The sequence below is a fragment of the Echiichthys vipera genome, assembly GCF_963691815.1.
Source record: "Echiichthys vipera genome assembly, chromosome: 16".
Classification (NCBI taxonomy): domain Eukaryota; kingdom Metazoa; phylum Chordata; class Actinopteri; order Perciformes; family Trachinidae; genus Echiichthys; species Echiichthys vipera.
The window spans coordinates 27,727,995-27,742,195 of record NC_139841.1 but is presented as its reverse complement, the minus strand read 5'-3'; the positions used below and the strand labels follow the sequence as shown (position 1 = coordinate 27,742,195).

Sequence of the window (14,201 nt, the reverse complement as noted above, 5' to 3'; positions counted from 1 at the left end):
GAGAACTCCTTTAGTACCAGGAGAACTCCTTTAGTACCAGGAGAACTCCTTTACCACCAGGAGAACTCCTTTAGTACCAGGAGAACTCCTTTAGCACCAGGAGAACGTCTTTAGCACCAGGAGAACTCCTTTAGCACCAGGAGAACGTCTTTAGCATCAGGAGAACTCCTTTAGTACCGGGACAACTCCTTTAGTACCAGGAGAACTCCTTTAGCACCAGGAGAACTCCTTTAGCACCAGGAGAACTCCTTTAGTACCAGGAGAACTCCTTTAGCACCAGGAGAACTCCTTTAGCACCTGGAGAACTCCTTTAGTACCAGGAGAACTCCTTTAGCACCAGGAGAACTCCTTTAGTACCAGGAGAACTCCTTTAGTACCAGGAGAACTCCTTTAGTACCAGGAGAACTCCTTTAGCACCAGGAGATCTCCTTTAGTACCAGGAGATCTCCTTTAGTACCAGGAGAACTCCTTTAGTACCAGGAGATCTCCTTTAGTACCAGGAGAACTCCTTTAGTACCAGGAGAACTTCTTTAGTACCAGGAGAACTTCTTTAGTACCAGGAGAACTCCTTTAGTACCAGGAGAACTTCTTTAGCACCAGGAGAACTCCTTTAGCACCAGGAGAACTCCTTTAGCACCAGGAGAACTTCTTTAGCACCAGGAGAACTCCTTTAGTACCAGGAGAACTTCTTTTGTACCAGGAGAACTCCTTTAGCACCAGGAGAACTCCTTTAGTACCAGGAGAACTCCTTTAGTACCAGGAGAACTCCTTTAGTACCAGGAGAACTCCTTTAGCACCAGGAGAACTCCTTTAGTACCAGGAGAACTCCTTTAGTACCAGGAGAACTCCTTTAGTACCAGGAGAACTTCTTTAGTACCAGGAGAACTCCTTTAGTACCAGGAGTTCTCTTGCATGAAAACATCTTACCCCGGTTACCATCAGGGTTCTCGTCTGCGCGTGCTCCCCACTCTGCCGTGGTGGCTTTTGACCCAGAAATAGAATAAACCAGGAAGCAACAGCGCAGAAAAACGTGAAAAACAACAATAACAGAGCGTTCCCTTTAAACCGAGGGAGGACTTCACCATGGCAACCACCATCGCTACCAAGAAGACCTGTTTCTGTCCTCATTCTGTCCAAAAGTCGGCCATTTTCCCCAAATTTTTGATTTTGACAAAGGTGAACCGTAAAAAAGCCGTATTCAGAGCAGCTGGATGTTGTTGGAGCTCCACCTGCTGCACCGGAGGAAGAGTTACTCCCTCTTTTTACCATTCAACCTCTTAAGTAAACGAGGGAGACTTCAATAATCTGGTTATTCCCTTACACGGGGTACGGCCATTTCGGGTCACTGATGTGCGTGGAAACACACTCAGAGCGTCCTCTCCGGGTTCAGGTCTTGCGGACGCAGCTGAACTCACCTGGGAGTGTTTGGAAACCCAGTGTCGCAGCACGTTGAGGACTCTGTTGGTGGCAGCTCTCCGGATGATGAACTCTTTGTCACAGACTTTGTCAGAATTACTAAAACCTGGAGAATAAAAAAGAAATACAGATCAGGAGTGTCAGTGTTGTTTGTGTGTAGGGACTCTTCTCATGCTGCTGCAGAGGTTTGCTGTTATTTTCAGCAGCATTAGTGGTTAAAAAAGACCTTTGAATGCCTTAATCTCAACCTGCGAGGTAAGTAAAGTCAGAAAAGAACAATGTTTCCCTGAGTAGAAAGCAGCAGAACATGAACAAGCACCTCACAGCTGCTCTACAGTACTTGGAGTAAATGCACTTCCCCCCACAGGCTACAGTCCCCTCCCTGTTTGTGCCCTTTGACCTTCGCCGTGCTCACCCTGGGAGCTGCTGTGCCCCGCAGCAGCGGTGGCGATCGCAAACGCCGACGCCGGAGACATCGTGCAGCGAGAGTTCTCCCCCGGTGTCGCTGCGAGGGATGAGAGACATTAAAAACAAACTAAACTAAAAAGGACACACCGTTGAGCGTGCATGTGTGAGTGTGGGTGCGCGTCGTACCTCCCGACTGCCTGTAGCGAAGGTGCCGCGGCGTGGAAGGTGAGCGGCAGGGAGACATGTCGCCCGGCTCGCTGCTGGCTGGGGACTCAGGGAGAAACTTATCCAGAGAAACCGTCTCCAGGACAGCTGTTAGAGAGACGGACACACGTCAAACATCGGGGACACCATTGGGTTTTTGACTTCTTGATGTACAAGTCGGATTCACCCCTGCGGTGGAAGGAGTATTCAGATCCTTTACTCAGAGACTTTTCGCTGTTTAAAGGTTGAATATCGTCAAAATAAAATAGTTTTTTTGCCTAAATCATCTCCTCACGACGCCGACCACCTGTGGTAAAATGGCCGACATCCTCAGTTGATCAGATCGTGTGATTTGACCCTTTAAGATAACGGCCTGTGGCAAGTTTTTGTGTTTCCTGAAAGACTTTTAACATCGTGACGATATGTTGAATCTTTATTAAAAGCTATGTTTTTGAAAAAATAACACACCCACAGGGCGTTTCGAGGGGAACAGAAGGAAAGTTTTGCTTTTCCATTAAAAATATATTTAGTCTGAATTAATATTTTACAATGACAATGACTTTCTGTTGTGTTTCCATGGTAGCAACCAATAGTGTTGGGTCTGTTGTTGGGTGCAGCTACTGTAGGCTGGCACTGGGTGAAATGGAGTTAGCCAATCGTGCAGCTGCTTGGGAGCCTCAGTGAAGGGGGCGTTCTTTGTCCCAGCAGCTGAGTGAGCGGAGACGGGCAACAACCAGAGTCACTATAGGCCGAGCATTCACTCCATGGACTGAGAGAAAGGAGAGGAACGCCATTCAAACGCACGCCCACATGGCTACGCTGCTCCTTGATGCTAACATCACTTTCATCTGCACTTAGCCTGAACGGCTAACGCTAACGGCTAACGCTACCTGTCAGTAAACTCCTCTAATCCTTGTTTTGATGCTGTGATTTTCTGGAGTGGACGGGTTCAAACAGGCTCAAACAGGCCGCCGCTGCAGAATGTAGAACAGAAGAACAGCATGTGGAGACTCCACAAATGCCGGTTCATTTGTTCACGTTTAGCATCACTGTTTGCTGTAGGCGAGCTGAGCTTAGATTTTAAGTTGCATAACAACATTCTGCTGAATGCCCAGAGATCATTTTAAATGTTTAGGTTTATATTTTTATTTGTACAATTTTAATTTGCTTTAGGTTTTATTTGTTTTTTGCTCCGGTCAACAATTCAAGTTGGGGGTCATTTGGAGTGTAACCCTAAACAACCAGGAACTGTTCATGACTTCTTTATGGGCTGGAAGAGATTTCAATAGCATTTCCATTCTGTGTTGTTTTTAACATTGACTAAATATCTTGTAAACAGTATGATTTCAATTCAAACCTGATTTAGTTTTCACTCATTTTTATTATTATCTATTATCCAAGTTTACATGAATAATTTACATGTTGTACTACCTTGTCATTTACAAGTGACTTCATCATTTTAAGTGTGAATCGTAAAAACAAATGTTACGTTACATTACGTTACAGGACCTTTAATGGACGGATAACGAGAATAAATCACGTTAGTTGCTGCCTGTGCTGCTCTGTTTGTCCGTTGACGTCAAATACAAAAGACGACTCCTGTTTGTGATGAAAGTGATCTAAAAATACTGCGTCTGGATGATCAAACCCTTGCATGAGTGTGCACGCTGCTGTTCACGTCTGGGTCAGGAGCTGCTGGATTTCAGGTGTTATTTATTGCTGCTGCTCCATTTCCCCCCGTTCACTGTGTCATTTCCCTCCCAGGAGACACGTAATGGCTCTTTCTTTCTTCCTCTCTTCATTTTCTTTCTCTCCTCTCCGATTTGGTTGTCAGAGATTGTCCGACCCGGTGCCCCGACGCTGTTGTTACAGTGAGCGAGCTGTCGGCTGGAGCCAGACGATGATCTAAGAGCGCCATTATTCCTCCGTTGGGTAACTGTGACCCATTTATGTCTCGCCCTCGTCAGTCTGTTTTGGTCGGTGGGAAACTGTCAGATTTAAGTTTAATATTAGCAAGAAATAAATCACATCCAGAGCTGCGTACAATCGGCATTTACCTGTTTTTAGAGCACACGTTTGTAACGCTACACGCACTCGTGCACACACACGTGCCGATGGTCACATGAGGCTGACACAGTGGGACTCATACGCTTATGTGTTCCAGCTACATACCCCTGCGGATGCTGCGCCTCAGCTTCCCACAGAAGGCGTCGAGGCGAGGGAGGTCTCCGCTGACGTCCTCCCCTGCAGCTGGGCTCAGCTCTGGGGAGCTGGGGCCGCGGCTGAGGTCCAGAGGGGCCTTGGTGGAGATGGGGGGCGGCGAGGACATCCCAGAGGCCTGGGGGAGGCTGGGAGAGCGCGTGGCGGTGGGCGGAGGGGAGGAAAAGCCAGAGGGGGGCCTGGTCGAGATGGGAGGAGGAGAGGAGATGGAGGGGCTGTGACTGGAGGTGGGGGAGTTGGCTGCGGAGGAGTTGGGGGTGGTGGAGAGGTCCAAGACTCCGGCTTTCCCGCCTACGGGGGAGCTGAGGGAGAGCTTGCGGCTGTGGACGGGGGAGACGGTGCGAGTGGGGATGGTGAGAGGCGGAGGAGAGGAAAACTTGCGGCACAGCCTCGGGGACTTGTTGTTCAGGGGGTCCGTCCCCCACGAGCCCTGGTTGGTGGCGAAGAAGAGCTCCAGAGACCTGAGGGGCAAAAGGAGGAGAGTCGGTCTGCAGATCTGTCTGTGAGAGGCGTCGGCACGAGTGAATCACCACCTGCAGATGGTATTTACTTGGACTGGTCCAGAGCAAGCTGTGTGATCTTCAGACTGTAGTCAGGACAGAGGGACATGATGGACAGACGGTCACATGAATGCTGCTCGATCCTGGGACAGTGACAGTGAGGAAGAGGAGGAAGAGGAGGTGTATGGCGGGGTGAAAGAGGATGAGAAGAACAACAGAAAGTGTGGAGATGGACATATGGAGTGAACGTACAGCAGCATGAGTCTGATGGGAGGGACGATGAGGACGGATGAATAAACTGCAGTCCCGCTCTGCAGCAACGCACCACACTTTGATTCACTGACGACGTACCTGACAGGAATGGAGGTGAACGGCTTCTTGTAGATGTCGGCCAGCTTGTCGATGACCACGGCAGCGGTGGTGAAGATCCTGTACGTGTGGAGGAAGGTGTTGAGGAAATCTATGGAGAGGAATCGCAGGTCCGTCAGTCGCTCCAGGAGGCGCTCCACGCTGGCGTACCGGATCTGCGGCACCTTGCAGGAGTTGAGCGTCTTGCTGAAGCAAATGTCCACGTCGTCCTTGTGCAGCCGGGCGTCAGATCTTCGGGAGACAAAATAACACACTCGTGAAGAGAAAAAGCAACAATGTGTCCGTGCGTCTCTCAATACTTTACTTTAGTTTCATCGGTCATTTCCTCAAACAGCGGATTTGATCAAAGAAACAGGAGGAAACGCTGCATTTGTTGCAATTTATTGACAGTTTCACCAGCATTATCCTTCACTCATAACAGACGTCACTCATAACAGCTGCTTGTGAACAGTTGAAATAATACAATAAATAATTATTAAAGTGACGAGTTTGCCTAAAAACAAACCCTTTATTTTAATTTTTATTCCCACCAAATAACGACCAAACCTGTGAACAGTTACGATCACTTCTTTCTTCAGTGAGACACTTTCCCATGATAGGAAAGAGGTTAAATGACAATTATGTTGCTTTACTCAGATCTGATACAAACGGCGCTGAACACGGCACTGAGGTGTTGGAGAAATACAAGGCCTGGACCCGTAAATCGTGTTTTCAAAGGGCGTTACATCACGACTTAACAGCCGGATAAAATAGGCTTTATTGTGACACTTGTGAACAGCTAGAATAACAAAAATGACTTTAACCGTCTTATGTTCTAATAACATGGTCACACTGTGACACATGGGGTTTGCTGTATGCTGCTAAATAGGGGTTAAGGGACCTTTAAGAGACTGTGATTATTATGGGATGATACGTTACGCGCGGAACACGTGAAAACAAAAACAAGGAAGTGTTGATGTAGACGTGAGGCTGAAGTAAAAAGTCTGTGTATGTTCTGAAGTAAAACGTCTGCGCGTGTCAGTCTTTCACACACAACACGTCAGATTTTTTTAATTGTATGGTTTTAATGGCTCATGCTAATCAATTAGCCGACTAATCATTGCAGCTCTAGTTGTACATTTAGTTTCTTACACAAAAAACGTTTTTTGTATCAACGTTTCTTTGTAGCGACGTAGGCTTTATTGTGACACTTGAACAGCTAAAATAAAAATATATATTTTAACCGCCAAACAGGCTGTGCGCTACACACACTCTGCAGCGGCCGGCAGTCCGCAGACCCTCAGCCGGCCTAAGCCCCAGCACCGGGGGTCTGATCCCGGACCCTCCAGCGTCCTACTCCCCGTTTGCTGCCGCAACAGGACGGCGGCACGACTTAACAGACGGATAAAATAAGCTTTATTGTGACACTTGAACAGCTTAAATAAAAAACAACTATTTTAACCATCGGATTTTCAAATTGCATGGTTTTAATGGCTCATGTTGTCTGCAGGTCTGCAACTAATAAATATCTACATTATGGATTAATCTGCTGATTTTTACCCAGATTTTGCACCAGATCAGTGCAAACTCCAAATATATATAGTTTAATAGATAATACAAATATAAAACACAGAAAATCAGGAAATCTCTACATTTAAAGAGACTAAAATTTGCCATTTTCACAAGAAAAATCACTTTAACGATTAATTGATTATCAAAACCGTTGCTGATGAGTCTTCTGTCTCTGGACTAATCAATGCAGCTTTAGTTGTACATTTAGTTTCCTAAACAAAAACGTTTATTGTATCAACGTTTCTTTGTTTGTAGCGACATTAAAACTCAGTATTCACTAACATTTAACTTGTTCTTACTGTATGCCGACGATGTTGGCGAATACATGTACAATGAGACAAACAACATGGAGGTTATCAGCCTGTTTGACTTCTTCAGCTTAAGTTTCTCAGACCCTCTGAAATCCTCTTTTCTTACTTGATCATGTGCGGCACAGAAACTTTGGAGTTCTCCTCAAACACGCTGGTCATCAGGCCGTTACACCGGATGTTATCAATGCACTGAAACAGAGATTAGGAGACACTTTAGGTCCTTTTAATCACACGTCAGAGAGCTCAAAAAAGCTCAACAGTAAGACAGCGAGGCCTACCTGGCTGATATCGCTGGTCCACGCGGCCTTTTCCTGGCGAGATGGAGCCAAGAGGACGACGGAGAAGGGCTGACCATCCGGAGGCTCCACCACGATCTTGAACTCCAGATGGCTGAAGCCCTGACCTGCCGCGTTGTCTGCAACGGTAAACGCGCATGATCCACGCCTCGGTTAGCGTTAAATGTTGACGTTAAGAGACAAAGAACATCATTTGGTTTCAAAGATACTCACAGTCCTCATCGCTGGCGTCGAGTTCTTCGATGAGCGTGCACTCGATCAGAGACAACGTGCCTCCTTGCTGTTGGGGGAGAAACATGGAAGCGCTCTGAAAATCTACCTCCGAGGAAGTCGTTTCAACAGTTGTTAAAAGCCGATCAAAGCGATGGTTGGAGATCTGTTTTAAAGGTTTGAATGTAATCTTTACCCAGCATTCAGTGCTGTTGTGAGGATGTACAAGTGTGAGAAGCAACATTTACAATAGGAACATTTTGACCGACCTTGTTAAAGTGTTGGCAGTGGTTTGATGAGGTGGATCCAGTCTCACAGAGTGAAGCGAGGCGGCTTCTTCTAACACTGGGACTTTAATCTCAGTTTATTCTTGCAAGTTTATGACTTTACAGAACTTTCAAGGTCGGTTTACTACTTTAATCTCTGAGTATTCAAGTTTTTTTAAGTAAATCTGTGATTTTTCTTCTCGTAAATGTACGACGTTAGTCTCAGAAATATCTCATTTTCTTTCTTGTAAATGTCCAACTTTAAACTCTGAGAATATTCACCGATTACAGGTCCTTCTACGTGGAAACCTGATTAAACTCCGCAGACAGATGAGGCTGACCTTCAGCAGGTGAAGCTTTCCTCCAGACGTTCGTGTACAGATGAGGAAGTGTTTGGTGAACAGGAAACACTGTCGCTCTCCTTCCTTCCTCAGAGAGAGGGCGCCCAGGCGGACCTTACTGAGCATCCCCCGCTCACTGCTGGAGGGCAGCTGGATGAGAGAGCCTGTTCACGGAGACACGGACGGGAGCCCAAGGTGATCAGAGGAAGTGATACACACAACATACTACAACTTTAGATTATATTACAAGTTTTCAACTTTCAACATCTCATCTTCAGCCTCTTATCCGGGGTCGGGTCTCGGGGGCAGCAGCTTTAGCAGGGGACCCCAAACTTCCCTTTCCCGGGCCACATTAACCAGCTCTAACTGGGGGATCCTGAGGCGTTCCCAGGCCAGTGTGGAGATCTAATCTCTCCACCTGGTCCTGGGTCTTCCCCGAGGCCTCCTCCCAGCTGGACGTGCCTGGAACACCTCCCTAGGGAGGCGCCCAGGGTTCATCCTTACCAGATGATCCTGAACCACCTCAACTGGCTCCTTTCAACACAAAGGAGCAGCGGCTCTACTCCGAGTTCCTCACGGATGCTGAACTTCTCCCCCTCTCTCTAAGGGAGACTCCATGTTACTGTTGCAGGAGAGGAAGCTCACCTTGTCTGACGAAGGTCTGACTCGTGTCCAACAGGATGTCGCAGCCCTCTACGATCATCCTCTCTATGGCCAGATTCTTCCTGATGTTCTCCGTGTCGCTCACTTCATCGTGCATCATCCTGACAACACCACCAACCATCATCATCATCATCATCATCATCACCCCATCATTACACACATCTGTGAAACGTGCACACACACACACTCACTTCGACAGCTCCTCCAGTTTGGATTTGGCAAATTCCAGACTCTTGCGCTCCACGTGCTCATGAGGTGTGTGAGCCAGCAGCTCGTGGAGAGTGATGATGTAGCGTGGAATCTGAAAACGAGGTATTCAGGTCCGTTACTATGGTTGTACCTGGAACATGGAGTATATGCAGTTGTGTGTTGTACCTTGAACATGGAGTATATGTGGTGTGTGTTGTACCTGGAACATGGAGTATATGTGTGTGTGTGTGTGTTGTACCTGGAACACGGAGTAAATGCGGTTGTGTGTTGTACCTGGAACATGGAGTATGTGTGTGTGTGTGTGTGTTGTACCTGGAACATGGAGTATATGTGGTTGTGTGTTGTACCTGGAACATGGGATACGTGAGGAACGTCTCCAACATCCGCCCCTCACAGGCAGCGTTGGACTCGTACTGTTTGAGCAGTTTGTCAAAGTCCCGGTTCTGCTTACAGTTTGCCAGCACCTGCAGACTGTACTGGTGGTTACGGACAAACTCCTGGTAGATGTTGAGCATCGGCAGCAGGATATCGAACAGATCGGCTGTATGTGGAAAAACAAACACACCTCCTCACTGTCTCGTTTGAAATCTCTGCCTTAAACCCAACTCTGTGACTTTTCACAGCACGTAGGTCGTTGATTTTATCACAGCACAGATATTTTATTATGTTTTATTGTGTCTTATCTTTCATTTATCTGTCTTTTGATTATGTTTTTATATTTTTATGTACAACTCTATGGAAACCGCCGTGTTAATTTAAGGTTGTGTTTGAAAAAGGAGATGAAAAAGCACAAATCTGACGTAAAAACAAAGTTATATTAATACATAATCACTGTGAACAAGTTGTGAAAACGCGCTTTGGTGTTTGAAACACACAGTTTGACTTCATTTGCATGTAAAATGTAAAAATATCTGACGTGTGCTTTGATTATGTGAAGTTTCCACATGTGAAACGATGGAAAGAGAGTTAAATAGATCAGTCTCAGTCATTTTAAATAGTTTGCAGCAATGTAACGTTAATGCAGATTGTAATTAGCTAAAACTTTATATAGAGAGATGAGTGTGAGCTCTGCAGGACTCACCTAGAACGAGCGTGGGCCAGTTGGCGATCCGAGCTTTAAGACCCTGATGGAAGATCTCGTGCAGGAACATGATGGTCTCACTGCAGAGAGAGAGACGTTCTTACTGTAACTATAAAACTGGGAGATTAAATATGTACGCGGAACTCACGGAGACACAAACCAAAAAACGATACCTGTTGAGGAATACGGTGCTGACGTCGTCGTGGCTGATGGGAGGCTTCTTGGAGCTGGCGGCCATGCGGAGCGGCCGCAGGAAGCAGTTGACCAGGATGGAGAGCTGGTGGACGTATTCTGTCTCTGCCTCCACCATGTTGAAGACGATCTGGTTCCTCTTCCTCATGCTCTCAGCGTGAGGCGAAGAGATGTAGTCCTGGACGATGATCTTCCACTTCCTCCGGCACAGCCAGCCACGCATGAAGCTCTGCACCTGCACCACACACACACACAAGTGTATATACCTTTAAGACAGGATGCAATGTTTGCGTGTATATACCTTTAAGGCAGGGTGCAACGTTTGCGTGTTTATACCTTTAAGACAGGATGCAACGTTTGCGTGTTTATACCTTTAAGACAGGATGCAATGTTTGCGTGTATATACCTTTAAGGCAGGGTGCAACGTTTGCGTGTTTATACCTTTAAGACAGGATGCAACGTTTGCGTGTTTATACCTTTAAGACAGGATGCAATGTTTGCGTGTATATACCTTTAAGGCAGGGTGCAACGTTTGCGTGTTTATACCTTTAAGACAGGATGCAACGTTTGAGTGTCTATACCTTTAAGACAGGATGCAACGTTTGCGTGTTTATACCTTTAAGAAAGGATGCAACGTTTGCGTGTATATACCTTTAAGACCGGATGCAACATTTGCGTGTATATACCTTTAAGACAGGATGCGTGGTTTGCGTGTATATACCTTTAAGACAGGATGCAGCGTTTACGTGTTTATACCTTTAAGACAGGATGCAACGTTAGCGTGTTTTGCATGATCTTGTCGTTTTTTATGACAGGTAACCGGTGAAATGCACCAAGATTTGCTGAAACAGGAAGAAGGCGGACGGTGGCACGGGAGAATTAACAGGAAATAAAGTCAAAGAAAGACAACGACCTGAGCGGGGTGAGCGACACAACAATCCGACCGTGACCCAGAATATAACGTTCTGTGCAGTGTTTCAGAAAAGCTGCAGGTTCTGGGAGGTTGTGTTTGAAAGAACGCTGAGGTTCTGGAGGCTGTTTTTACAGGTGGACTCGAGGAAGTGTACGGGTGCCCTCCCACTGTGCCTCCGTCCAGTGCCCCGTGCTTTAGGGTCCTTGTCCCCCCCCTCCAGGCCCGTTTGTACTCACACTACCTGGGCCTCGGAGAATGCTTCTTGCTGCCTATACGTCATCACGCGGAAGGACAGTGTGAGTGCGCCCTCAATGTACTCGGTTACATTCCACAGTTTACCTTTTTGATCTTCTTAATATCTGGGTCTTCCTCCTCTGCGTTGCTGTGGTAAGGCAGCATCCTCTCCTTGGTTTTGTTCAACACAACAATCTGGAAGAACAGCAGGCTCCATGTGAACACACAGATGCTGAAATATTCATGAAAACAATATATATATGTATGTATCTGGTCACTGGAGCCCTACACACACACACGCATGCATGCGTTTGCAGGCTTTGATGTGCGTCTGGGAGTCGCCAGTGCACGTGCACTCATGCGTACCTCGGCTTTGAGCCTCTCGATCTCCGTGTCCTGGTCCTCCAGCTGAGTGCGGAGCTGATTGGCTGCGATCTTCTCCGTCTCCATGATCTGGACCAGGTGGATGTACTTCTGCATCAGGATCTCACGCTCGATGATGATGTCAGAGTAACTGAAGGGTGCATGCGGGGAAACGGAGACGTGAAGTTAAACACAAACACAGAGCGTTACCTGTCACACTTCTACCCCACTTCCTTTATTCAACACTTTGATCTCTGATACGATGCAGCACAACACTTCTAACGTACCCGGGGGTGAACAAAGTACCCAACGCATGAACTACAACATCTAAACGCTCAGACGTGTATTTGTAAGTGACAAAACAGAATAATATGATTGTTGAGCCATGCATAACATTAGGCCCATGTTTATACTTTGTGCCTAATTAGTAAATATATATGTTGCGTTAATTTATTGTGGCTAATCATAAGTGATATTTTTGTTCTATTCTTTATGTATTAATGCCTTTTAGCAGTTATGATGCAGCAGTTTATTATGCTCTTATTTTGCCTTGCTACCCAAAGCTGATGCTGCCGTAAAGCGCGGTGAACTGTTGAGAACTGTGGTAAAATTAGCCGTGTGTGCGCTGGTTGGGGGTTGTTATTAAGTGATCGGGGCAGGACGGGAGCTAACGTCATCTTAGGCCTAAGAAACTCTTTTCTGTCAGTGAGTTAGAGGCGACAGACTGGATTTTGCTTTGTTCGACGTGGATTATTTGTGGATAATAAACCTTTTTGACGTCGGCTTCGATCGCGTCCTCCTTGGATCTGTTTTGGAGTTCATTGCCTTCTGACGTGCACGAGCACAGGAACTTTTATGTCCTGCTAAAGTGGCAGATAGGCGGCCACTATAATGATATCCTATAATAATAAAACACAGTGAAAGGAGCCATTTTGCATCATGAGTACTTTTACTCTAGTGCATTCTGCTGGTTATTCTGTACTCTGTCTTAAGACCTATGTTTAATATTTACTCAAGTACTGCACTTAAAATATGGAAATGATGGTTCTTTACTTGTGTATTTACATTTTCTGCTACTTTACGTTTCTTCTCCGCTGCATCAGAGGGAAATATTGTGTGTTTTACAACATTACTCAGGTTAAAAACACATGTTATGAAGCATTTAATGCACAAAGCATCTTAAATCTACTCTACATCACAGAGCAACAGCATTAAACACTCTTACATGTATGTGTTGGTTATATTCCATTATAATACAGCTGCTCTGGAGCCATTCTGCCTGTGAGTCCTGATACTCTTCATCCTTAAAGATCATTTTGCTGATAACACTTCTGTTCTTAGGTCAAGTTGTGAATTCTGGACGACTGCTGGATGGATTTAAGTCCTTAACTCAAGCACAAGTGTGTCCTGATCATACTCCATATTCTCTGCTACGATATATTTTTACTCTACATCTCAGAGAGAAACATTTGCATTGAGTTTGTTTAACACTTTTACTTTTTACAAAAATACCATTCTATGATATGATGCAGTACTTCTACTGTTCCCAGTAGTACACACAATGTCTGTCTGCACGCTGACGCACCCCGACATGAAAACGCTGTTAAATGTATTCAGTAACGTGTGATGAAGCAGAAATAAACGTCTACATAAAGACAGAAACAGACGAGTGGAGGTCGAGTGGAGAGATCAAGTGTGTGATGTAACCAGTGCAGCAATACAGCACCAGTGTGACCTAAATGTGAACCGCTGCGAGCAGAACACACACACACACACACGCATGCCGTACGCAAACACACACATAAACACATGCATGCTGTACGCACACACGCACGCACGCACACACACGCATGCCGTACGCAAACACACACATAAACACATGCATGCTGTACGCACACATGCACACACACGCACGCACGCACTATGTTAAATGTGCATTAGCACCAAAATGCACGCAGACAAAAACTGTTATTTAACACTTTAACTCATGCAAAGTAAAACTGAGAAGTCAGAGGCTGCAGGAGTATTCAGCTCCTTTACTTGAGTAAAAGTGTAAATACGTATAAGTCTTCTCTCACCTGGCCTGTTGGATGCACTCCACCCACTCGTTGCAGTCCGACTCTTCCTCCGTCCGCAGCTCCAAAGGTTTCTGTCCATCGTGGCCGAAAATCACCAGGAAGTAGTGCTGCGGTGGAGGGAGAGAAGCAACACACACGTCAGTTTCTGCTGATTTCAAAGCTGGAATTTGCACAGACCTCCGCTAATGTCACTAATGTCACTAATGTCACTAATGTTACTAATGTTTCTAATGTCACTAATGTCACTAACGTCTAACATCACTCGCATCACTTCGTACATAATACATGAATACACTTTATGTCAAAGATGGAAAGTTAGCAAAACAAATCATCCATCTTCATGTTTGTTTGTTTGTTTCCTGCTGGTAGAGATTT

The 14,201-nt window shown here is 45.9% G+C and overlaps 1 protein-coding gene across 2 annotated transcripts in view; it reads right to left on the bottom strand.

Moving 5' to 3' along the window:
- Positions 1-14,201, bottom strand: part of rasgrf2a (Ras protein-specific guanine nucleotide-releasing factor 2a) — a 34,208-nt gene that overhangs the window by 9,283 nt on the left and 10,724 nt on the right. For both annotated transcript variants that reach the window (XR_014593543.1, XM_083929447.1), the window contains exons 2-19: positions 13,827-13,933; positions 11,752-11,899; positions 11,491-11,580; positions 10,220-10,473; positions 10,047-10,126; positions 9,313-9,506; positions 8,947-9,056; positions 8,738-8,856; positions 8,093-8,256; positions 7,489-7,555; positions 7,258-7,394; positions 7,086-7,168; positions 5,100-5,348; positions 4,799-4,891; positions 4,201-4,709; positions 2,011-2,136; positions 1,832-1,921; positions 1,416-1,522 (exon numbers count right to left, since the gene is read on the bottom strand). Coding sequence is in view for 1 of the 2 variants with exons in the window: in XM_083929447.1 (XP_083785573.1) it covers positions 1,416-1,522; positions 1,832-1,921; positions 2,011-2,136; positions 4,201-4,709; positions 4,799-4,891; positions 5,100-5,348; positions 7,086-7,168; positions 7,258-7,394; positions 7,489-7,555; positions 8,093-8,256; positions 8,738-8,856; positions 8,947-9,056; positions 9,313-9,506; positions 10,047-10,126; positions 10,220-10,473; positions 11,491-11,580; positions 11,752-11,899; positions 13,827-13,933 (2,727 nt within the window). In the remaining variant the exon portion in view is untranslated. The remainder of the gene's footprint in view (positions 1-1,415; positions 1,523-1,831; positions 1,922-2,010; positions 2,137-4,200; positions 4,710-4,798; positions 4,892-5,099; positions 5,349-7,085; positions 7,169-7,257; positions 7,395-7,488; positions 7,556-8,092; positions 8,257-8,737; positions 8,857-8,946; positions 9,057-9,312; positions 9,507-10,046; positions 10,127-10,219; positions 10,474-11,490; positions 11,581-11,751; positions 11,900-13,826; positions 13,934-14,201) is intronic.